The sequence below is a fragment of the Suricata suricatta genome, chromosome 9 (genome assembly GCF_006229205.1).
Source record: "Suricata suricatta isolate VVHF042 chromosome 9, meerkat_22Aug2017_6uvM2_HiC, whole genome shotgun sequence".
Classification (NCBI taxonomy): domain Eukaryota; kingdom Metazoa; phylum Chordata; class Mammalia; order Carnivora; family Herpestidae; genus Suricata; species Suricata suricatta.
The window spans coordinates 135,551,087-135,576,155 of record NC_043708.1 but is presented as its reverse complement, the minus strand read 5'-3'; the positions used below and the strand labels follow the sequence as shown (position 1 = coordinate 135,576,155).

The following is a 25,069-nucleotide window of genomic DNA, read 5'->3' as shown; positions in this document are numbered from 1 at the left end:
TCCGTACTCCTTCAGGTGGTTGGCAGAATTCACTTCCTTGTGTTTGCAAGACAGCAGTCTCACTTAAAGTTTTTTTTTAGGTTTCTTTATTTTTGAGAGGGGGGAGGACAGATAGAGAGGGAGACAGAGGATCTGAAGCCGGCTCCATGCTGACAGCAGAGAGCCCAATGTGGGGCTCAAACTCATGAATTGTGAGATCATGAACTGAGCCGAAGTCGGACACGACCACCTGAGCCACCTGGGCATTCCACTCACATTTTGTTCTAATGTCGTCATCACTTCGGAGTTTATTTTGACGTGAGATTTGAGACAGGTCCCACCCTTTTCCTCTAGGACTAGTCTACTGTCTCAGTTCTTGAATATTTTATTCTTACACGGTTCTTCCTGTTTTCTTGCTTTGTTCCATTGCTATGGCTCCTTATTCCTCCATCCCTTCCACATCAGTATAGTTACTGGGGCTTTGTAAGACGGTTTTGATTTTCATTTTTTAATAGATATATTCGTAGGGTTCAAGATTAAGGAGGATCGAAAAAGTGTACAAGAAAACTATTTCTTGTATCCAGACACTCAGTTCCCTCCCCAAAGACAATCGGTGTTGTCATGTCTGTTTATTCTTTCACGGGTATTTATAGACATCAGCAAATGTGAATGTGTAATCCACTTTATCTCACCCTTTTACCCAGAAGGTAGCTAACCTACACATTTCTGTACCTTGCTTTGTTCAGCTAATATGTCTTGGAGACTTTTCCAGATCAGTTCACAAAGGACATCTTTATTCTTGATTTTTTTTAATACTCTGTTTATGGATCTCTTTATAGATCTACCATAATTTATTCTACTAATTTTTTAACTATAAGCATTTAGGTTATTTACATACTTAAAAAAATATATACACTGCGTTTTGGTGAACCACTTAAATTTTTTTTTAATGTTTATTTATTTTTGAGAGAGAGAGACTGTGAGTGGGGAAGGGGCAGAGAAAGAGGGAGACACAGAATCTGAAGCAGGCTCCCAGCTCTGAGCTGTCAGCACAGAGCCGGACCTAGGGCCTGAACTCACAGACTATGAGATCGTGACCTGAGCCAAAGTAGGACGCTCAGCCAACTGAGCCGCCCAGGCGCCCTTCAGTGAATAACTTTATACACATGTGATTTTATTACATGCAGATACCACTACAAAAAAACTTCCGGAAGTGGAGTCACTGGGGCAGTGAGTGTGTGTGTGTGTTTTAGTTTTGGGAGATAGTGTTGGTTCTCCCTCCATGGACGTTGTAGCAATTGACATCCCGTCAGCCGCGTATGGGAGTGCCTGTTCGCCCACATCCTCCCCAGCTCAGTGTTTTATCAAACTTTTTCATCTTTATCAGTCTTATAGATGAGACATCATGTTTCTGTGTAGTTTTAAATTGCACTTCTCTTGTTATGACTGAGGTGCTGTTTTTCCATATTTATGAATCACCTGAATTATCTCTTCTGTGAGCAATCTGAGTCTTTTGCCCTGGAATCTTTTGGGTGGTTGGTCTTTTTCTTATTGATTTTTTTTTTAGGAGCTCTCTATGTATTTGAAAAAGTAGACATTTATCTATGATATTTGTGTTTTAGCTTTCTTAATGATGGAAGCTTTTCCCATGCAGACATCTACAATTTTTTTTTTGCTTATTTATATTTATTTTTTGAGAAGTGGTGGGAGAAACAGAGAGAGAGAGAGAGAGAGAGAGAGAGAGAGAATCCCAAGCAGGCTCTGCGCTGTCCGCATAGAGCCCAATGCAGGGTTTGAACTCACAAATGGTGAGATCATGTCCTGAGCCAAAGTTAAGAGTTGGATGCTTAAACAAGTGGGTCACACAGTTGCCCTTTACATTTTTTTAAATGCAGCAGAATTTAGTATTTTTAAATGGCCTCTAGGTTTTTTGTCATGCTATAAAGTATTCTCTTTGTTTCTTACAATACTTCATGCCTTCATTTTTAGATTTAAAGTCTTTGATCCATCAGGAGCTTAATGCCAAAGTAAGGCAGGCATGCAGTGTGGACCGGACTTAATTTTTTTGTTTGCTTGACAGTTGCCCTAACACTGTTTGTAATCATCTTTTCTCCACTGATTTAAAATGCCACTCTTGGGGTGCCTGGGCGACTCAATCGGTTAAGCGTCCAACTTCGGCTCAGGTCATGATCTCACGGTTTGTGGGTTTGAGCTCCGCGTCGGGCTCTGTACTGACAGCTCAGAGCCTGGAGCCTGCTTTGGATTCTGTGTCTTCCTCTCTCTCTATCCCTCCCCCACTCATGCTCTGTCCCTCTTCTCTCTCAAAAATAAACATTAAAAAAATTTTAATAAATAAAGTGCCACTTTTTATCATATACTAAATTTCCACATGTTTTGATTATATTTTAAGCCTTTCTATTCTCTTTTATTGATTTATGTGTCCGTCTTGCTGTTTTAACTGATTCGTACAGATTTATGTTATAGTAAAAAAGAATCTGGTAGGGTTAACTCACTCTCATGCTTCTTTTCAATAATTTTTTCCAGGCTATTCTTGCATGTTTATTTTTCCTGGTGAACTTTAAAATCAGTTTGCTGGGATCTTTTATTTTAAAAATCCTGTCATTAAGGGGTTTTACACACCCGAATAATTTGATCAGATTTGTATTGTAGGAACATTACTCTGACAGCCGGTGTGGGAGCTGGCTTGGAGGAAACAAGATTGGAGACAAAAAGACGCTTTGCAAGGTCAACACCAGCGTGCAGGGACAGGGAATGGAGGAAAGTTGCGGGCTTGGGAGGTACTGAGGAGGTCGGGGTGGCTGGGCGTGGAGACGCCTGGGATGGGAAGCCTTGGGGGAGGTGGCCCTCGAGGATGACCCCGAGCGTCCTGGGTCACACAGCTGGGCGGTGCCATTTCCAGAGATTCAAAACAGATGAAGTAGGGCTGGTTTTGGAGGAAGATGACACATTCCCTTCGGAACATGTTGGGTTTGCAATGCCTGCAGGCTGTCCTAGGAGAGTTGGCCACGGGGCTGTGGAATACACGATTCTCTGGCTGCGCAGAGAGCTCTGGGCTGGAGAGACAGAGCTGGGGGACAGCCGTGAGAGCCCCCCGCACGCAGAGGATGGTCCGGAGGCCCAGGAATTGCAGAGTAGACTGCAGAGAAAGTCCCAGAGAGCCCGGAGGGGGTCACAGGGAGCCCGAAGAGTGTTTTTAAAAGAGTGAATTGTCACTAATTGCAGACGCTACTGAGAGGTGGAGTAATTTAGGAGCTGAAAAGTCCAGTTGGATTCAGTGACAAGGAAAGTGCACAGGTGTCTGGGGAGGAGAAGGGTCAGCGGAGCTGGGGCTGCGGGGTGCGTGGGAGTTGAGGGCATCCTGGGGTGACCCCTTCGTCTTGAAGCTTGGCCACAGACAGGCGAGGAGTCGCCGGTGGGCGGGCCGGTAGAGGGCCGGGGTGGGTGGCATCCTCTCTGAGGGCCAGGTAACGGTTACATGTTTGTAAGGATTTCGAGAAATCGGCCACCAAGAATGGTCTAAAAGAGATACCCCGGTACAGCGTTGGACTATGTTCTTTGACAGTTTTGACTTTTAATTTTGTGGAGTTTTCTCGTATTTTTGTTTGGCTCCTATTCTTACCTTTTTAGAATGTAGACAAAGAACTAAGAAATTGGAGTCAGGTTTAGAAATATAATTGGAGGGGCGCCTGGGGGCTCAGTTGGTTGAGCATCTGACTTCAGGTCAGGTCATGATCTCGCGGCCTGTGAGTTTGAGCCCCGCGTCGGGCTCTGTGCTGACAGCTAGCTCAGGGCCTGGCATCTGCTTCGGATTCTGTGTCTCTCCATCTCTCAAAAGTAAATAAACATTAAAAAAAATAGAAATGTAATTGGAGATTAAGTTTAAAAGCAAAGTACGGAAAAGTGTACCTCTGCGCCGCCGTTTTTGTGAGAAAGGAGGGGCAGACGTAATACGTATTCTTACTTGCTGTGCGCACAAATCGTGTTTGGGAGGCGGCACAGGAAACTAATAAGCAGGTTGCCCGCTGGGCGGGGGACTGGACAGAAGGGGACCAGGAGGTGAGACTGCCTTTTCACTGTCTGTCGTCACATTTCTTATTTTAAATTGTGCACATGGTACTTACTCAGGTCATTGGGTTCAAGCTGCTTGGTTTCTTTAAGAACAGTTCTGGCGGAGCGTGAATTTTTTAGTGAGTGATGGTCTCTTGTCTGTGATTTAGCTGTTCCTCTACCTCCCAAACCCACTAGGAAGCAGACTCTTGCTTTGTGCTGTGAGGTGTGGATCTCTGCCCTTTGTCCCCTCTGCCCCTCAGGAAACCAGCACCCTCGGGGGCGTGGACAGTCCCAGCTCCTGGGTCCGGGAAGAGGGCTGTGGTCTGGCACTGCCTGGCCCGACTAGCCGCAGCCTGACCAAGTGGGCTATTAAGGGTTTTGCACCCGCTTCCACTGTGGGCACCAGGGAGCAATTCTCCTAGAATTCAATCCACTCTGACACTGCCCACCTGGAGGCACCATCAGATCCCACAGGATAGGGGCTCCTTCCCACTGGACCGCCCCCCTCCCCGTACACACACTTCAGATGCCAGCTGCAAGTCCAGGTCCCCAAGTCACCTGCAACTTCTGTCCAACTTGGCCACCAGTCAGTGGCTCTTCTGAACCTCCTCCCTCGTAGGATTCAGTTAATTTGCTAGAGCGGTTTCCAGAACAGAGGGAAGCAATACTTATGCTTGCCAGTGTACTATAAGAGATGTGAGAGAAGATACAGATGAATGTCCAGATGGAAGAGAGAGGCACAGGGCGAGGAGCACACGCCTTGTCAGAGCGCTTCGCCCTCCCCAAGTCTCTGGGTGCTGAGCCCCTTCTTTGGGGTGTATACGGAGGCTTCCTTACTAGCCACGACTGATTAAATCATTGCCTGCCAGTGACTGATATGATCCCCAGTCCCTTTCCCCTCCAGGGAGATGTGGGGGGAGCCCTGAAATGCCCAGCCCTCCAACCACCTGGTTGATTCCCCACACAACCAGCCATCACCCTTGGGTGTGTTTCAAAAGTCACCTAATTAACCCATGAAAAGACACCTTTGTTGCTCTCAGCAGTTAGGAAGTTCCAAGGAGCTCTGGGCCAGGGAACAGGGCTGAAGGCCAAATATCTATTATAAATCAGAATATGGGTTATGAACCTGGTTTGTAGGGAAAGGAAAGGAGAAAGCAGGTCAGTCATTATCCTGACTGCCCTGATACAGGCAAAAGTCTCACACTGGCTCTCCCCTTCCCAGGGGTGGCATATCCCCGTGACAGTCCTGTGACTCTCCATCTCTCTGTGATCATTATTAAACTATTCCCCAGGGCAATGAAAACAGGATTTTTAATGAGATATCTGCACCCCCCCCATGTTAATTGCAGCATGATTCACAATAGCCAAGATGTGAAAACAACCCAAATGTCCATTCACAGATGGGTAAAAAGACGTGGTCCATGTGCACAATAGAATATTGTTATGCTAAGTGCCATAAGTCAGGGAAAGACAAGTGCCACACATACCACTTAGTGTGGCATTGAAAATAATGAAACTTGGGAAAAACAGAGTTCAGTGGTGGTGCCCAGGGGCTGAGGGTGGGGAGGTCAGAGTGGGGGTGTTGAAGGCTGTGAGCTATAACAGCGGTCCGTGAGAATGTCCATGAGCCCCGGGCTCTCCGGGGCAGCTTGGTGAATGCGGGCAATACCATCCTGCAGTTTTTAATGCGACAGATCCCGCCATAAGAGCAATCTCGTTACAATATGTAAATGTATCAGACTAACAGGTGGTACACTCTAAACTTACACAGTGTTAGGTATCACATTTATTCAATAACAAAATAAAAAAATAAGTGTAGAAATGAAAAAAATTCTTCCCTGGAACTCCAGAAATTTTCAAAAGATCTCAGAAAATTTCCCCAAGAACTAACAAGGAAAATACACCAAAGGTGGATGAAAAAAACCCTCTAGCATTGCTCAGTACATTCGTTGTAGTTTTACAGCAAATATCCAAATTAGTGCACTGGTTAAACATATTTGACTTTTAATCTTGAGGGTCACAGTCCATGCTGATTGCACATCAGATGCAATACAAAAAATCACCTCAAAATGTTGAAACCCCACAGAAATAACCACGTTTTTCATATCCGCTTTTTAGGGTACCAGATACGGAAGGATGTGTTTATTTATTTATTTTTAATGTTTATTTATTTTTGAGGGACAGAGCGGGAGTGGGGGAGGCACAGAGAGAGAAGGAGACGCAGAATCCGAAGCAAGCTCCAGACGCGGGGCTCAGACCACGAACTGAGATCATGACCCAAGTTGAAGTCAGGCGCTCAGCTGACTGAGCCCCCCAGGCGCCCCACTCAGGGACAGGGTTAGTGAAGACTGTGCTAAAGTTGCCTAATCTGAGTCAGCCCAGCTGTCACTCTTCTGGTGCCTGAGGAAGCCGGTCGATGACCATGGTCTTCTCGGGGTTGCACTGATGGGGACCCCACACGGGATCGGATCATTAGCTTTATTAGCTTCATTGCTGACCACTCAGCAGCTCCCCAGGCCCCCTTGGACTGGGCTCTGGGAACAAAATGGGACATCCGTCCCCTCTCTCCCGGGAAGTGAAGCCATCCCTGCCTGGGCAGGGCCAACCTGGCTGACCCCTCCATCACTGGCCGGAGCTGGAGGAAGGTCCACCTTCCTTGGAGGGGACAGGCCCTGCTCTGGGACCGAAACCCTGAAGCTGTGGGCAGTGGCGCAGGCGGGGAGCACGGTCGCCCATTCAGAGCAGGGGAGAACGCCTCTCATCAGGTCGGGTCCCAGCACTGGGGTTTTCCCCTCCCCTCTCTGTAGGCAGAGGCGGGCACTTGCACAGAAGAAGAAAAGGCTTCCTTTTATGAGTCCTGCCAAGCTCTCTGTTCGGTTGACAAAGAGAACGCCAAACCCGGTTAACTCAGAGTCTCCCAATGAGCCCCCTGACTCATTTGCAGCTCGCACTCAAATTAAATGAAGAACCTGGCCCCCTCTCGGATGCACTCTTCTCCTTTTGTGACTGGCTTCCTCGTGGAGAAGAAAATGGCCATCCAGTGATGAATTTTTAGAAGCATCTCCTCTGGGCAGATTCCTTCCAGAGATTCCCCCAGGGACAGTCCACAGCTCAGCATAAGAGGGAACATACCAGAAGCCCGGCTGCACGAGCAGGGAGTGGCTGGCCTGGGAAAGTGGTGGTTCCAGTCTTCCAAGGGGCTGGCAGGGGCCCCAGTGCTGCGCCATGGCCTCGGCTGGCCTGCCCGGTGCTCCTAACTCTTGTGACTGTGAGTGCAGACGGACGGACAGACAGACAGGACACTGCATGTGCCTCTTCGTGAGCAAGTGATCAGATGAGGAAAAGTACCCTAGGCTCTTTGAAATCAAAAACAGGATGTCTTTTTCTTTTTTTAATTTAACTCTGTATGCTTTATTTAGAATTGCCATGTGCTATTAGAGCTAACTAAATATACCAGATTATTTTATTCCCCCTGAAAACATTTTCTCATGATACTTTTCTAATTCTCTTGTGAAACTATACACTTATTTTGTCTTTTAAAGTCTTGTAAAAACAGTATTTTAATAATAATTTTTGCTGGCTGCGTGGTAGAAAACCTAGCCTCTTGCATGTCTCTAGAAGTTCTTGGGGTAAAGTTAAAAAAAGGCACCCTTCATTTATTACAGGGCCACACTGCTCATTTTTAAAAATTAAACTTTTTATTTGGAAATTTTAAATGTACCCCAGAGCAGGAAATAGACTGATGGAGCCCCCCTTCTACTCATCACCGGTGTCAGTATTCTGTCCAGTCTCGCTGACACATCACGTTACGTTAGTTTCAGCGCGCAGCCTCAGGATCTGCTCTCTGGGTGTGCTGCGAAATGGTTGCCACAGTGAGTTTAGTTAATACCCATTTAATAGCCATGGCTTCACGGTTACGTTGTTTTTTCTTGTGATGAGAACTTTCAAGATCTCTGGCAGCAACTTCCAGATGCGCACCACAGCGTTGCTAACTCTAGTCACTCTTGCTGCCCGTGACGTTTCCAGAGCCTCCGCGTCCTAAAACTGGAAGGCCGTACCTCCCGTCCCCTAACAATTTCCAACATTTTGTCAGCTTTGTCTTATCTCCCCCGCCCTTCTTCTAATTCCAGATTACAGAGTTATTCTACACTCAGCAACATGTCTCACCAGGTCTAGTCACCAGGGCTGCGTGTGGTGTGGTTCGGGACGCAGCCAGACTGAAGGGAGGGGAGGCTGGCGGTGGGTAGCGGCAGGTAGTGGTCCGTTGGTTACCGCCCTTCCCAGGAGCAGGAAGAGGCCTCGGATGGGATGCAGCCAGGGGCAGGTGCCTTGACCCCTTTCCTGCTTGATCTGAAGGACCCGCCTGGCCCGCGAGGCCTCTCTCTGCTGGCCAGCTGCTCCCCCATGTAACCTGCCTCTCGGGCAGCCTCCTTTGCCTCGCCTGCTCACATCCTAGCTCTCAGAAATAGTCCTTTGTATTGTTGTTGTCATCAGAGGAGGCAAACCCCCTTTTTCTGGAGGAAAAAAATGGGCAGACCCAATGTGAACACACCAGGAGCAGAGTTAAAGGTCAGACTGCACTCAACAGAAGCCCCCCACCCCATTTCCAGTCAGAGGGTGGGGTGGGGACGGGCAGCTTAAGGCCTCTGCCTCTGTGGGGGTTTGTGGCAACGTTTCCTGGGAAGATAGGAAGAAGCCTTGAGAGCCGTGGGGTCTGATTAGCCCTTGCCATGCCCATGCTCGGTCCTGCGACCTGAGGGCGGGGTTCTTCACCTGATTCTGGAAAATGGTGGCCATCCACAAACCAGAAAGGGGACAATCACAGCCTCCCGTGTGGCCGGCACCTGTGTCAGTACCTTTTCAACATTCTGTCGCTTAAACTTTCTGATCGTGTGCCCTCGCAGTGAGAGAGGGTGTGGTAGCCCCGTGTGGGGGCCTTTGTTTGTAAGTTACATGCACATATGCTCTGTTGTACACAGTGTCTTCTCTCCCCTGTGAACATCCTTTGTCCCCCCCCCCCCGTGTCTTCTCTCTCCCCTGTGAACATCCTGTGTCCCCCCCCCCCGGGTCTTCTCTCCCCTGTGAACAAGCTGTGGACCCTCCCCACCTCCACTGTGGAGCCCCGTTACTTGGAAACATAATGACAAGTAGAGCAGACACGTGTTGGACCCCACTGTCACGGACACTGGGAACCGAGAGAGAAGACACTGGGGGCTGGTGGGGGAGCAGGATGCATTCGCAGGACATCACCCCCTCTTCTCCAGATGAGATGCGCGCGCGCAGTCTTACGGGGACCCTGCCCCACGTGCCTCTTCCCGAGCAGGAGCCCCAGCCCAAGCCAGCCTCGCACTCTGGGTATGTTTTAGGCTCTGCTTCTTTGATAGATTATTCTGCCCGAGGCCATTTTGGTTGGTCTCCTTTTCTCTGTGTGTTTGGACCTTTGCTGCCTTAAAAAATGGTTTTGTGTCTGTCATTTTTTAGAGTAATCCTTTAGCTTAGTTTATCTTCCTAACTTTACTCCCCTTTTACCTCTCATTTAACAATAAGGACGAGGAAGGGGCTACACGAGGGCCTCAGGCACGGTGGCAGTTCAGGTGTCCAGCTCTGCCCCTGCATAGCTTCCTTTCCCCTTCTCCGCAGGGTTCGCTTGTTCCCCTGGAGATTGGATCCCAAATTTGTTTGGTCAAGAAAGGCACAGTCTCCGTGTTACAAAACAAACACCAAGGCCCCTACAGTGATTCAGGGGCTCTTCGGGTCAAATGACCCTTTCAGACTGGATGGGACCAGCCCGGAGATGGTGCAGTGCTGGCCGACTGCTGGAGTTACCGTGTCCCCAGAAGCTAGGAGCCTCCCAGGTGGGTGGACTCAGGACCTCGCCCTGTGGCCCGTGTCTCAGCGCCAGCTCCTGCCCGACTCCGACTCCCCAGAGGGCAGAGGAAGGGTGCGGGGGCTGCTGGGAGGCAGGGTGAGCGCAGGTCTGACCCTGGAAATTTGTAAAGTAGTTTGTTTTGCTCTTAAAGGAGTTGTGGGCTTTTTTGTGTTTTTGTTTTTGTTTTCTTATGGTAATATAGTAGAGTCGCTAAACCAGCTATGAAATCCTTTTCATTCTCTTCAGTTCATGAGGTAGAATAAAAATGGTCCCTTGAATCCATGGCAGTGAATTCATAGCCTCCTCTTTGTTGTGGCCGGGTCTCCAGGATTCCTCATCATGAGAACCAAGGGGGACAGAGGCTGGCCCGGTCACCGGCTGGGTTCCCAGGAGAGGCACAGTTGTCCTTTTGTTAGGCTTGCCCTTTTAAAAAGAAGAGGCCCGTCACATCTTCCATTAAGGGCATTGAAAAGCCCCACAAGCCCACGAAACCTGCTTCAATGCCCCCCCCCCGCCTTACACTGTGAGCCCCCTCTCTTTCCCAGAGAGCAGTCTGTTCAGTCCTCAGGGCCCAGCTTCCCTGCGCTCACCCCGAAGCGGAGAAGGACTGAGCCCCGTGATGGGCGGGCTGGAGGTGGTGCAGAGCCCAGCAGTGGGTGTGAGTGTGACTCCAGGCCGAGGCACCAGCTCGCCTGTCTCCATTAGACACCCGAGCTCTGCGGGGCGGGGGAGACGGAGGAGGGCAGGAGGGACGAAGATGTGAGCTCACGGAGGTGGAGGAATTTAGACTGACTGAGGAAGTGTTTTCATCCCGTCAGAGGAAGCTGTGGGATGGTGGGTAGATAGCCTCGGGGCTTGTCCTGACCTTGCAGACCACAGGAAGTTAGACACCTACCCCAAGTGACAGTACTGGACTGAGTAGTTGTGGGCGTTCTTTATGCTGCGAGCCGGTCAGATAGCTCAGCAGCGCTGTCTTCCTTTAATCGAATCTTAGTTCTTCAGTAGGTTTATGAGAACATAATTTTATCTGGAAATTTTCTCCATAAAATCTTTAAAAAAATGAATAAATAAAATCTTTTTTATTTTTGGTGCGCCTGGATGGCTCAGTCGGTTAAGCGTCCGACTCTTGATTTCAGCTCAAGTCATGATCTCACGGTTCGAGGGATCGAGCCCCACATTAGGCTCACTACTTGTCAGTGTGGGGCCTGTTTGGGATTCTTTCTCTCTCCCTCTCCCTGCCCCTTACTTGCTCTCGCTCTCTTTCTCAAAATAAACATTAAAAAAATTTTTTTTAACATTTCATTTTTGAGAGACAGAGATAGTGCAAGCAGGGGAGGGGCAGAGAGAGAGGGAGACACAGAATCCCAAGCAGGCTCCAGGCTCTGAGCTGTCAGCAAAGAGCCCGATGTGGGGCTCGAACCTATGGACCATGAGATCATGATCTGAGCTGAAGTCAGACGCTTAACCCACTGAGCCCCCCAGGAGCCCCTCAAAATAAACATTAAAAAACATTTTTAAAACTTCTTTCCTGTAGTATGCCAGCAAAACTCTACTCACACTTGCAAACTTGTTTCACTAGGCCACTTAGAGGAGGCAAAATGGCGTGATAAGGACCAGGATCCAGAGTTCAGGTTTCCAGCTGGTTTGCCACTAGCTGTGTCACCTTGAGAAGAATCCCTCCTCCTTCTGGATCCTGGTTTCTCCTGTGGAGAAGGAAGGCGTGGAGCTGGGGGCCAGCAGCCCCTCGGTTCTTACTTGTGAAGCTCGCCCTAGTGAGCCGGCAGCCCCAGCCCCTCCTTTCGCTCCTCCCCACCCCGTTCCTGCCTGTCGCAGGCCGGAGAGCGGGGTGGCCGAGTTTATCAGGCTCAGGTGTGATGGAGACCTGAGGTGCTCCCTTCTGAGTGCTCCCCGTGAGGGTTCCTAACTGTTTCTGTCGCTGATAGGCTTTCTTTGCTTCCTGGTTCGCTGCCGAGAGGGGAGAGGCTGCCGCCCCGAGTAACCCCTGGTTTAGGCAGGCAGCTGCCCGCATCCCTCCCCGTGTTGTCGGAGCTGCTGGCCTGGATGTATTTCTAGTGTTGACAGTGGTGTTTCAGAAAAATCCATGCTGCTCTTGTGGGAGTTTTACCTTTTCTCCCGTGGTCCGTAGCCACCACATGCGCCAGCGGAGCTGTCGAGTCGAAAGCTGCCTTCCTTAGCCTTGTTTTGTTTGGATACCAGAGGTGCACCCCTTTGTAAAGATGCTGAGGTTACAGTATCCTGGGTCAAGGTTGTCAAAGGGACCATTTACACGCTTCATCCTGGGATTCTGCATGTTTTAAATGCATTTTTTAAATGTTTCTTTTTGAGAGAAAGAGACCACGCACAAGCAGGGGAGGGGCAGAGAGAGAGGGAGACACAGAATCCCAAGCAGGCTCCAGGCTCTGAGCTGTTAGCACAGAGCCTGACGTGGGGCATGAACCCGTGAACTGTGAGATCATGACCTGAGCTGAAGTCGGACGCTCAACTGACTGAGCCACCCAGGTGCCCCTTAAATACATTTTTAGAATGTATAAAAACCTTTTATAAGGCAAGAACATACTTGGTCATCTAGCATTTAGAAATTCCTATTTCACTTGAGAAAATTGGCAGATTCCGATTCTCCTGCTTTTAATAACATTGTACAGAAATACAGCCATAAGCTAGGATTGATATTTGTTGCAAGAAAGAAAAAAAGTGTGGCTTGGTCCTTCACGCATAAAGAGTATCCTGTAACATCTGTAGAACATGTGTATATAGGATATACTGTAGGATACTTTTAATAATGATAATCCCCTTGAGGGGACAGTAGACAGCTCTTAGACTTGAGCTCAGGTCACGACTAAACAGGCCTTAGTAGGAATCAGCTTCTGGTTTCTTAGTCACATGGAATGATCTGGGGTTTCTGATTAACCTCGAGCTCTGCATTGTGCCGACAATACATCTGCTCAGAGTCAATGCAAGTCCAGGTCACACTGTTAGGTCAGGAGCACCTACTCCTGAAAGTAAAGAAGGAAGTAGTTTTCCTGGTAGAAAAGGTACGGAAATTCAGCTGCACCTTCTCAGCCAGTCACCCCGGCTGCAACTCACAGAGGCAGTGTGAGGTGGGCGGCAGGTGGGTGCCCACAGCCACAAAAAGACACCTAAATGAGATCCTGGTCCCTGGGGGAGTGTGCCGAGGGTGATGCTCTCTGCCCTTGGCCCTGGACTTCTGTCCGGAAACGCGCAACTCTGTTTCCTCTGGAAGATTCCCACGTCCTGTGTCTTCTCAGTGAGCATTGGCCCCTGCCGCCCCCTCTTGCAGCCGCCCTGACACCTGCACCCCCGATCCAATTCGCCGTCCACATAGGGATGCTTTCAGAGACACCCGGCAGCCTGCAGCCCTGCACAGGGAGGAGGCCTGAGGCTGAGGCTCTCCGCAGGGGGACATCCAGCTCTCGGCAGCACCTCGAACTGCTCGGGGTCCACCTCCTTCCCCCCAAAGCCCAACCACAGAAAGTAGGTAAGAGTCCGCTGTCTCCTTGCCAACTCAGAAGTCCTCTTTGCCCACGACCCCCCAACCTGAACCCACCTCGTTGCCCTCCACCATTGAAGTCCATGGAACCTTGGTGCTTGGGCTGTGCTCCACCTGCAGTCTGCCTTCTCTCAAATGTGGCAACTGGAGCCCAGAATCCACCTTTCCCTTGCCTTGCGTCACCGCCCTGTCCTTTCCCCTGACACTCAGCCCCTGACAGGTCACAACGAGGAGCGGAATGCGACAGCTGACCCCTTCACCGCTGAGGTTCCCGTGGGAGCCACCTGGGGCTGAACCTCGTCGTCGGGCCGCTGGCTCGGGCCCTCCATGTTGTCTCAGGTGCCCCCGAGAGCGTGGCCGTCTGCAGTGTGCCCTTCCCACCTGTTTTCCAGGGCCCCAAACCAAGCCCTCCCCAAACAGAAAGGAAAGGAAGCCCAGCTAAATTCTGAATTTTCCCACCATGCATACTTGGAATGTTATTGGACGTCCTCTCAAATAGATTCTCCCCCTTGGGTGTTGCGCTCGCCTTGCTGGGGCCCTCAGCACGCGCTCGGCCTGCCTGTGGGGAGCCTGGCACTGGGGCCTCCGCGTCAGGGTGGAGGGGCTTTTCATTGCGGAGGCACAGAAGCCTTCTCGTCCTTGAGCGTCTGGGTCCCGAGTTCTGAAACAGGATAGGGTTTAGCAGAACCCGAGTCTGGGTCCGTCCTCAAAACACGTGGGCACTGGTTTCCCGGGTTCTTCTGACTTGAGGAAAAGGGCCTCTGCACCTCCTGATAGCCTTTCTCCACTGTCACGATCATCTTAGCTTTGCTGAGCTAACCGCCGCTGCCACCGCTCTGGGATTTGGGGCTGGTGCCTGTCCTTCACGTTACCTTCTCCTTCTAGACGACCGGGGCTGGGGGAGCGTCTGTTTGGTGGTGGGATTCTCAGGGCAGAAGGAAGAGAGTAGGAGAGTTCGTGTTTAGATAAATGTATATCATGTCTGTTCATGAACCGTGGGCCAAAGCCAGTCACATGGCACCCTGCCAGCGTTCTGTCTGTCCAGCCATTCGTCCCAGGCTGCAGCTCTCAGAGGTGACCCAGCATGGGCAGCAGGTGGGGGCCTCCCGAAGATCTCGGTCCCTTGGGGATGCTTTGGGGAGCGCGGAGTGCCGGGGAGGCTCCTACCGATGGTGCCGTCTGCGGACTCCAGGGGGTGGCCTCACCTTTAACGAGATGCTTCTCAGCACTCAGCCACCTAGACATACGTCTTCCTTCCAGTGCCCAGTGTTCTTAGTCTGCTTGGGCGCCCTAACAGAACACCACAGACTGGGGGGCTGACCCAGGAGAAGTCTCCTTTCTCACAGTTCTGGAGGATGGACGTCCAAGATCAAGATACGGGCAGGCCGGGTTCCTGGTCAGACCTCTCTTCCTGTCCTCACAGTCTTTCCTCTGTGTGTGTGTGTGTGTGTGTGTGTGTGTGTGTGTGTGTGTGTTCGTGTTCATTCCTCCTGTCTCTTCTCATCAGGACACCAGTGCCGTTAGATCAGAGCCCACCCTTAGGATCTCGCTTAACCTGCATTTCCTTCTGGGTTCACACACGGTCCCTTTGCGGGTTAGGGTTTGAGCCTGTGCGATGGGTGGGGGAAGAGGCCGGTGCCCCTGGGAGATGGCAGCTTTCACATACATAACCTAATTTCATTTTTTCAACAAGCCTGTGAGGAAATTATCAGCCACATTGTGTCTACTTTACAGATAAGGGAGAGGCAGTGACTTGCTGTTAAGTAAAGGATTCTGGACTGGAACAGTTTCTTTGACTCCAAATCATATATTCTTTGAATTGCAACATGGAATGTTGGCCTCAGTGAACATCGGAAGTCAAATTCTGTGCACCTCCTGAGTTAATAGCTATAAGGGTTTCATAGACAGAAAATTGTCTACAAAGGAAACAGTAAATAGGTACAGGAAATGGACCACAAGAATGTATGTGCTGTATGGGCACAACCCATGTAGAAAACTGGATAAACCTTGAAAAGGAACTGAAAGCACGAAGTACTTGGCCTTCTCTTTTTTCGTGTTCGAGTTGACCTAAGAAATACATTTGTAAATAACAGACTCTCAGCTCTCAACAGGCACAGCGCCATAGTGTTTCATAGGCTTCCTCCTCTGAGTCTGCTCAGCCCCTGGCTTCCCGCACGGAACACCTGCTCGAGCTCATTTCATGAACGAGGCGGGTACCTGTGAGTCCAGAAGGCTGAAAAGCCCAGTGGAGTTTGGACGAAGGTCAGCTACTACAGGGCAGAGGGCTGCAGCGGGGTAGCACTGAGCATGGAAGAGAATATCAAATGGTAGCAGAGACCATCCCCTCCTCCCCCAAACTGAATCCAGGTAGCAATACAGGATTTGGGCCCATGCGTTTGGTTAATGCAGAAGAGGCATAAATAAATAGCAAGAATGTGTGTAATAGGAAGTCTGCAAGACTCTCCTTTTTTTGAACCCCGTCTAAGGACCCCCAGCCCCACCTCTGTAAGGCTGGGCTCCGTGCTCTGCGCCTTCTAGATGAAATGGGCTTCCAAGTGTATTTAACATCAGTGTTATGAGTATCAGTCCTATTACCGGAGAATCCTTTTACCCTAGAACAAAGCATCTGTCCCTTGTGTTCCTATGCTCTGGGTATGCATCTTCTTGATTAACAACGGTATTTCAGTCTGGCACTCCCTGGAAGAATGTGCCGCATTGTCTGAGATCAATACCCAGCTGCTCATCACAGTGGCTGTTTTTCTTGCCCCCAGAAGTTATTCCTCACTGAGACCTCTTTATTTTAGGAGATGACAGATTGGGGTTTAAAAGATTAGATGGGGCACCTGGGTGGCTCAGTTGGTCAAGTGTCCAACTTCGGCTCAGGTCATGATTTTGCAGTTCGCAAGTTCCAGCCCTGCCTCTGCTTCGTGCTGACAGCTTGGATCCTGGAGCCTGCTTCAGATTCTGTGTGTGTGTCTCTCTCTCTCTTTCTCCCTCCCTCCCTCCCCCTGCCAACCCCTTGAGCTCTCTTTCTCAAAAATAAATAAACATTAAAAAGAGAGAGCAAGGTTAGAACTCAGACTCAATTAGCTTAGACGTTTTATCAGCCCACTCAGGAGAAATAGGAGGCTTTCCCAAGTCCAATGTGAGAAAATCTGCATGTTTAACAAAGAAAAATTAACCACCAGTTCTTAACTAAAAGAAGCGGCTCCCCTATAAAATCATCCTCTGTTATAGGATTCCTTTCAGAACAAGCTATTTATATATGATTCAATTTACGTAAAAGAAAATCTGTTTTTATATATTTCACAAACACATACCTTGCATAATATTGTACACACATTGCCCACACATCATGGATGTGATACAGTGGTCCAGCCTAGAGTTTGGTCTTTGACAACTTTTAGATTGCCTTTTATGATGCCAGTCTCAAAACTGTTAATAATTTACACCTACGGGTGCCTGGGTGGGTCAGTCAGTGAAGTGTCGGACTCATTTTCAGCTCAGGTCATGGTCTCATGGTTCATGAGTTCAAGCCCCATGTTGAGCTCTGAGCTAACAGAGCGGAGCCTGCTTGGGATTCTCTCTCTCTCTCTCTCTCTCTCTCTCTCTCTCTCTTCTCTTCTCTTCTCTTCTCTTCTCTTTTCTCTTCTCTTCTCTTCTCTTCTCTCTCTCTTTCTCCCCTCTCCCCTCCCTCTCTCTTTCTCTACCTCTCCTGCTTGCTCTCTTTCAAAATAAATAAATAAACTTTAAAAAAAGAAAAATGTACCCAAGCCTCCTTTAAGAAAGGATCTCAGATTTATTGACCATGGATTTATCTTGAATCTGTTTATGTTTTCATTTGTGTCATTTTTGGGAATAATGAATTGCGCATTTTCAACTTGTGTTGAGGTAGCATTCTTTTCTCTTTCCGTAGCTGAGGGGTTACAGACTCAAATGTCTAACGTCATAAGTCAGTCAGTGGCTGGTGGAAGCATTAAAACACGAGAACGACTGGCCCGCCCACGGAGAGCAGCCACTCTTGATTCCAGTCCATTCTGCCACATGGGAGCGTGGAACTGGTGTGGCCAGGGTGTTCAGATTTGTCCCTAGAAGCCTCAGACCTGAATTTTTAAACATTGTCAGTTCAGTTGGAAATTTAAAAAGACTCTGTGTAGAACACATAGCCCACAGTCTGTAGGTATCCTGTTATATTTCTCAAGACTGTATGTATATCTGGATACTGTATATATATTTCTGGACACTGTCTCTGCACTTTTGGATACTTTATATCTATTTTTGGACTCTAGATGTTTCTGGACCTTATACCCTATTTCTGGATACTATTATATATATATATATATATATATATATATATATATATACACACACACACACTGGATACTCTCTATATATTTCTGGATACTGTATCTGTATTTCCGGTTACTATAGGTATCTAACTTAAATCTATCTGAAATAGACCCCTTTTGTGTGTCACCGTACTCCTGAGTGTCTGGGGCGTGATGTATGAGCTGTGGTCCTGCCTCCTAACTGTGACCGCTTCTAATATATGATCGATTCAGCTGGCATCTTCACACACCCAAGACGGCTGCAGAAACAGCCCCGCGTGCTCCGAGACTGTGTTTACCTTGATTCAAGGCACAGTCATAAACACTCGTAAAAAATCCAGAATCCGCCTTTTCATCTGTGGCTGCTGCCGGGGGTGAGTGGCGATTTCATAGTCTCAGGCTGACTCCTGTCCCTTCTCTCCACAGCCTTCCCTGCACCAGGCCGACAGCGCACGGGGGACCCGCCACCATGGGCTGGTGGAGAGGCCCGCCAGGACACGCTTCCACCCGCTCCACCGACGGTCTGGGGACAAGCCGGGACGACAAATATCCTTTCTCGTTGTCTGAGGGGAGTTCGACTCTTGAAAGGTTGGAAAGGTTTTCAAGCTTTCTCTTCCCTGCAGTTCCCCTTTGGCCTCCAAGCCTTCATTTTATCTGATGAAGGGAGGCAATAAAAATAAACGAGTTGGAAACTAGAAACATCTCTGCAGCCAAAATTTGGAAAGATCATAGCGAGTGTTTACTTGATGAAAACGGTGATAAAGCTGCATTGGGTGACGTAGGGACAGAAAACCTGTAACTCGGCCCCTTTGCAAGGCTCCCCCAGGATTTTCTTCCACAGTCAGCCATGGCACAGTTAGACCTGACTTTGAACCAGGTTAGAGAGACTTGGTCCTTCTAGCAAAAACAGATATACAGTGGGGACTTATTTTTATTTCTGCTGACCCAGGGACCCTGGTGTGACAACTTAGAGAAGAAAGTTCATATGATCATCTATTCATGGAGTTCCAAACTCAGTAAATGGCGCCTACAGTATAACGTTAGGAAAATTCTTATGCAGTACCTGCGCCAAGTACTATGCTGTAAAGTAGGGATGAAGAAGAGGAGACTTCAAAGTCCCCAGATAATTTTGTTGATCAGAGGCCGGGGTGGGGGCAGCGGTCACCGCGAGGCCACCAGCGTTGTACTCAGGGCTTCGGGGACACAGAGCCGAGCTGGATTTTGTGGGAGAGGACGGGAAGCCACGTGCCAGGAGGCCCTGAGCGCCCCCCCCACGCCCCCCTCTCTGGGGTGGAGGAAGGCACAGGAAGGCGGGGTGCGTCTCTCTGTGCAGCTGGTTCCTGGCAGTGATGGTGGAGCTGGCTTCTCGAGAAACCAGGAAGTGGGGGGAGGGCACGCGTGTCTGCCGAGCACCTACCCATGTCAGGCACTGGGCCGGACCATTTCTGTGTCATTTCTTCCTCAAAACTCACTGAGCAGTTCGTGCTTTTTAACCCCCGTTTTCCAAGGAGGAAGGTGGGCATCAAAATCGCTTGTCCCAGATTCCCGCTGCCGAGGTTGGATTCAGCCCAGGTCACGCGGACTCCCGCCCCGGCCTCTCCCCTCGCTCCAGCTGGTCCCTCAGTGGGCCAGCCCCAGGCCCCCCCGTCGAGAGGGGCCCTGGAGGAGGGGCGGTAGCACACGCAGAGGGACACGCTTCTGCCTCGGGTTTCCTCCAGCTTCCTGTTTGGAGGCAGGGGTAGCGACCCCCAGGAATGCTCACGTCTCCCCTCTCTTCTGCCCCCCCGGGATGCCTCGCATTTGGTCCACGACAGACCCTGACTTCTAGTTTTGTGTGTTATGTGATGGCTGTCAGGGAGGGCGCCGCTGACGGTGGGTTCTGGGGGTCCCTTCTGGCCGTGTAGTAGCCCCTTGGCGGAACGCAAGTGGGGGAAGAGCTCACGTGTGGGTGGAGCAAGTACATCAGACCTTCGTCGAGACTGCTGGGAATTTTCAAGCAAAACACTTTTGAGTGTTTCTTTGCTTGATTTGACAATATGTTTCTTTCTAATGTCTCCGTTCTCTTTTTCTCCCGTAGGTGTTCTCTGTAAATAGTATAATATATGACGTATTTATAGCCATATATAAAAATACATAATATACTTTCAACTATTTCAGAGCCTTTTTGCAGCAACCATGGTCTAAGTATATACATATGCTCACAGATTTTTAACCAAGGGACTAACTTAGAAGAGGAGGGGATTGAAGGACAGCGACAGAGGACAGTGTTCATTCGCTTAAAAACAATTAGGGGCGCCTGGGTGGCTCAGTCAGTTGAATGTCTGACTTCTGCTCAGGTCATGATCTCATACTTCGTGGGTTCCAGCCCCGCATCTGGCCATGTGCTGACAGCTCGGAGCCTGGAGCTTGCTTTGGATTCTGTATCTCTGTCTCTCTCTGCCCCTCCCCCACTTGCACTCTGTCTCTCTCTCTCAAAAAAATCATAAACATTAAAAAAAAATTCATTTATGCATGTGAGAGGGTTGTCTTTTTTTTTAATGTTTTTACATTGTAGTACTTGTTTTGCTTGTTGGTGGTGTTTGCTTATTTAATACATTCTGTCAAGGACAGAAAAAAAAAACAGCATTTCCTAGCGTCAGACCCCACTGAGACACTGTGGGCATGATGGCGGGCGTGACATGGTCCCCTGCCCTCTGGTTGCACGCAGTGGTCGCAGCACAGTGTGGGGAGCTGTGGTCAAAGCCCCTCGTAGGAGGGGCAGCTGGGACCAGTGACAGGGAGGCGGGAGAAGGCAACCTGTCGGTACATCCGAGGCTTACAGAACAAGCCACCAGTAAGGGGGTGATGGATTTGTGCACTCAGCAAACATCTAGAGAGCCCCTTGTCTCTGGGAGCACCGTTCCACGCCCAGGGGAGGGGTGGTTGAACAGGCGTGCCCCTCTGCGCTGGTGAGTTTGCGATCTGGGGGAGGCGGTCGGCAGCACACAGGTAAAGAAATGACTAAGGAAGATAATTGCAGACGATTGCAGGTGATGCCGAGAGAGGAAGAGAGCGGAGACAGAATGTTCCAGGCGGAGGGCGTGTCCTGTGCAGAGTCACAGAAGGGGAGGCCACACCATGTGTTCAGGGAACCCTGTCCCCTCCCAGGTGATTTATCACAGGGTGTACCTTGACCCCATATATGGGTCCCCTTGTGAGAACAGCGGCAAATACAGGTCACCTTCAAAGGGGAAGGGGAGCAAAAGCTAAATTAATACACAAATTAAAGTTCATCGCAGCACAAGGCTGGTCCCCAGATGGTGAGACCCTCTCCCTATTCTCTTCGTAAGCACCACCCAACCGGAGTCTGGGGACTGGGCATCTGCTGATATGAAAAATGTTTGAGCTCAGGCCTGTCTGTTAATGGACAGCAGGTCTCTTCTGCGGAGTCAAGGGACCATGAGCTCCTGGCGAAACGTAGGAGAGGGATGGTTTCACATCGCAGGCACTAATACAATTCAGAAGAACTTGGAGGAAGATTTCATCTTTCCTTTCATGGCCACATTCAGTTGATTTTGAAACGATGGCCTTTCACACAGGTCTTCTGTTACCTCCTTAATGGCTGTCGTCCACTCTGTCATTTGACGAGATCTGGCGTGTTCAGGGTGGTGTGGCCGTAGACCATTCTGTCATTTGAAAGCGTTAACACCGGTTTAAACCTTTGTTAGAACAAGAAGGGAAAAAACGTATCCAGAATTCTCTTCTTACAGCTGTTTCTTGACTTGGAAGTCATTTTAGCACAGGCAGACTGGCCTAGACAGAGGTTCAGCCCTATGCTACGGTGCACTCAGACACAGCGAACATTGTTTAATGAATGTTCCGGGTTCCTCCCCGAGTGGGCAGCCAGCAGAGCTCCAGCCCGGGGAGATTACTCTCGCAGTGGGCGGCCGTGGCCTCTGCGAAGGCTGGTGCGGTGGGCTTTGCCACTGGCACAGGCGGCCACCACAGGCACAGACCAGGGCCCTGTCCAGCCGGGCTCCCGCCCCAGGCCACGCTCAGGACATAGGAGAGGCGCTGCCTGGTCCCTGGCTGGCGCCTGGTCTCGCGGGTCAGCGCAGAGGCTCTTCTGTGTTTGCAGGGCTGCCCGCGCCTTCCGTAAGGCCCCCTCACTCCTCGGGCAGCGGGCACAGATCCCGGATGCCGACTTGTTGCGTTTCTGAACAGCTCACATAAACTGATGGCAAATTTAATATTATCTCAGACCCGTCATAACATCGAGAACACAGAGGACACGCTGAAGAATCCTGGAAAATGCCTTCCTCTACATGTGTTTTTAGAAAGAGAGAAAAAGAAACGTGTGCAATATTTCCGATTTAAATTCTCAACAAGGCTCAGGAGTCTGTTGCATCTGGGAGACTAGCGTGAACAGCGGGAAGGGATGCCTTAGGACCTGCCTGTGTCGGGGAGGCTTTCCTCATTGGAACAGTCCTTGCTTTGATTCTTCTTGTACAACAAGACGAAAGTGTTTGGACATCGGTTTCTAGAATACCGTTTCTATGACGTGCACGGCCTGTCACAGCCCCCTGCAATCCTCACAGTTCCCAGTAGGGCTCTGACAAGCCCTGCCGTTAAAAACTACTTCTCTTCACCCAGGACTAACAAAATGTATTTGATCACAAAACGCAGTTTTTACCTAATACCCACTACTAGTGATTTCCATCCTACGGGACAAGGAACTGGCTGATGTTTAGCGTTTCTCAGCGGAAAACGTGCAGACTTCACAATTCCACAAGCCTTCTGCCTGGCCCCTCCTGTGCCCAGGGAAGCAGGAAGATGTTTCCACGGACGCAAGGACTCGGAAAGATCCCATTCCGATTCTTCCCTTACCATTTGACTCGAAGCTGTGTTCCAGCAGGACGTAGCCGGAGGCAGAATGCACAAGAGGAAGTAGTATGCAGGCGAAGACGTGGTTGAGAAATTAGGAAGGAACCAAACTGTGACCGGCTTTGTGTATTAAATCTGACCCTGGAAGTCGTCATGTGGGTGGGTTCCATGAACGCAGACCCCCGGCTGCACCTGCCTCGCCGCTGCTGCCCCCCACCCTCTGCTCCCTGGTAGAGCTCCAGAGGCTGGGAGAGAAGATGGCCAGCCTCCCGGCTGCCTCTAGAAGGCTCTTCCTGAGCACTGCCCCAGGTGCGCTTGCTTACCACATGGAAACAGGAAGCCGAAAGAAGAAGCCAGGCTGTGCTCCCAAGCCACGAGGCCGGAGGCCCAGCCGAGACAGGGTGGACTCATCTGGAGCTTCTGCGGCGCAGTGACCCCACCCGTGGGTAGATGGGCCACCAGATGTCCTGTCTTATCAGCAGCAGAGCTGCTCCCCTTCAGGGAAGAGTGAGTAAGAAGCTTCCCTCTGACACTGCCCACGTGGAGGGGGTCCCTCTGTCAGTGGCCTGAGGCAGGAACACAAGAGGCTTCCTCTCTGGGACTGCAGGCACCTGGGGAGCACGTGGGTGGAGGAGACACGGGGGATGGACGAGAAAAGGAGCAGACGCGAGGGGGAATGGCAGTTGGTGTCCGGCTGGAGTTGGAAAGTACTTTTGGTGGCAGAGCCGAGCAGGCATTGGGGAACCCGGACTTGGACTTCATGAACTGTTGGCAGCCGGCGGGTCTGGGTTTTTGGGTCACTGGACCACAGGTGCCGGTTGGAGCCAGAGGCCAGGGTGGGACTGACCCCGGTGAGCTTGGGTGGGCCCGGTCTCTCTGTCCTGGGCACTCCTCCCTGAGCCTCCTGCGCTGCCCCCCGCCTGATGCCCAGCAGTTCTGAGGCCCTTGTCCCCGTACTGTCCCCCTGCGAGCAGTGTGGACTGAGGGGCTGTGGCTGTGAGACCGTGGGACTCAGAGCATCAGGGTTGGAGGCGGAGGAGCGGGAGGAGGTAGCAAAGCACCTGAAAGGAGTGCATGGGGAGGGGCGCGAATAGGAAGGTGCATGATAATGTGGGGACGTGTTAACCCCGGCTGGCCAGCCGGGGGTGACGGCCGAGGAGCTGGTGGGCTCATCACCAACCCTGTGGCCACTGCTGCCCTGCTGGGAGCTGGTGGATGAGCCACAGTCGTTTGTAGAATTCGTGGTGAATTCAGGTTTACAGACGAGGGCGTTTTCCCGTCTTTAGGTTGTCCTGTCGGACACGTCAGTGCTGTGGACTAGTCAGAGCCGCCTGAATTAAAGCTCCTGAAGTCTGTTTTATTTATTTATTTTTAATGTTTGTTTATTTTTGAGAGAGAGAGAGAGAGAGCACAAGCAGGGGAGGGGCAGAGAGAGAGGGAGACACAGAATCGGAAGCAGGCTCCAGGCTCCGAGCTGTCAGCACAGAGCCCGACCCAGGGCTCAACCCCAGAACCGTGAGATCCTGACTGGAGCCGAAGTCTAACCCACTGAGCCACCCCTAAGGCTTTATGTACCCTTAAAGCTCCTGAAATCTTAAGGTGAAGTGAACCTTTTCCGGGCGTGCCTTCGGCTATGAGCCAGTGACGCTGGCAGGTCTCTGAATGCCACGCAGCTCTTGAGTTTTTATTTATTTATTTTTTTAATGGTTTTTTTTTTTATATAGTTCATTTTTGAGACAGAGAATACAAGTGAGGGCAGGGCAGAGAGAGAGGGAGACACAATCTGAAACAGGCTCCAGGCTCTGAGCTGTCAGCACAGAACCTGATGCGGGGCTCGAACCCACGAACTTCGAGATCATGACATGAGCCAAAGTCAGACGCTTAACTGACTGAGTCATCCAGGCGTTCCATCTTGAGTTTTTAAATAGTCAGTAAATGACATGCGCCAGTGAGAATTAAGAATGCTCAGAGGGCACATCTTTCGATTTTTGCTGCCTCAGCCTTGTCATATTAAAAATCCCAGCCGGGCCCGATGGTGGTGTGCCTGGGCCCTGACCCCTTGGGAGACTGAGGCGAGCATGGCCGGAGCCCAGAGGGTTGGGGCTGCAGTGGCCAGGCCGGTGGGGCGTCCACACTGAGTTCCGCATCAGTGCGGGGCCCGCCCAGGGCAGTGTGGAGCCGGTCGGTAGGGGGATCGCGCCTGTCGGCCGCCGCGGCACCCTGGCCTGCACGAGGTGGTGAGACCCTCATAAAAATTAGTCTCAGGAAACCACTACGCACCCGTGCTGTTCATATACATCAGAAAGGTTAACGTGCCGACTCGGGCCTCACCGTTGGAGTCATCGGTGTTAGCGTGCTAAGCGGTTTCAGCGGCACTACCCCGGGGCCCCGGGATGGCAGGCTGCTCCGCGGGAAGGGGAGACAGGGGCC

The 25,069-nt window shown here is 50.5% G+C and overlaps 1 protein-coding gene across 3 annotated transcripts in view; it reads left to right on the top strand.

Annotated features, from left to right (window-relative positions):
• The window catches only part of CRTC3 (CREB regulated transcription coactivator 3), an 85,975-nt gene that overhangs the window by 26,853 nt on the left and 34,053 nt on the right, over positions 1 to 25,069 (top strand). For 2 of the 3 annotated variants that reach the window (XM_029950310.1, XM_029950308.1), the window contains exons 2-3: positions 9,691 to 9,905; positions 18,203 to 18,322. In XM_029950310.1, coding sequence (XP_029806170.1) covers positions 9,810 to 9,905; positions 18,203 to 18,322 — 216 coding nt within the window. In that variant the 5' untranslated portion in view covers positions 9,691 to 9,809. Of the gene's footprint in view, positions 1 to 9,227; positions 9,406 to 9,690; positions 9,906 to 18,202; positions 18,323 to 25,069 lie in introns of those variants that run through there. The other variant, XM_029950309.1, reaches the window with a different exon arrangement.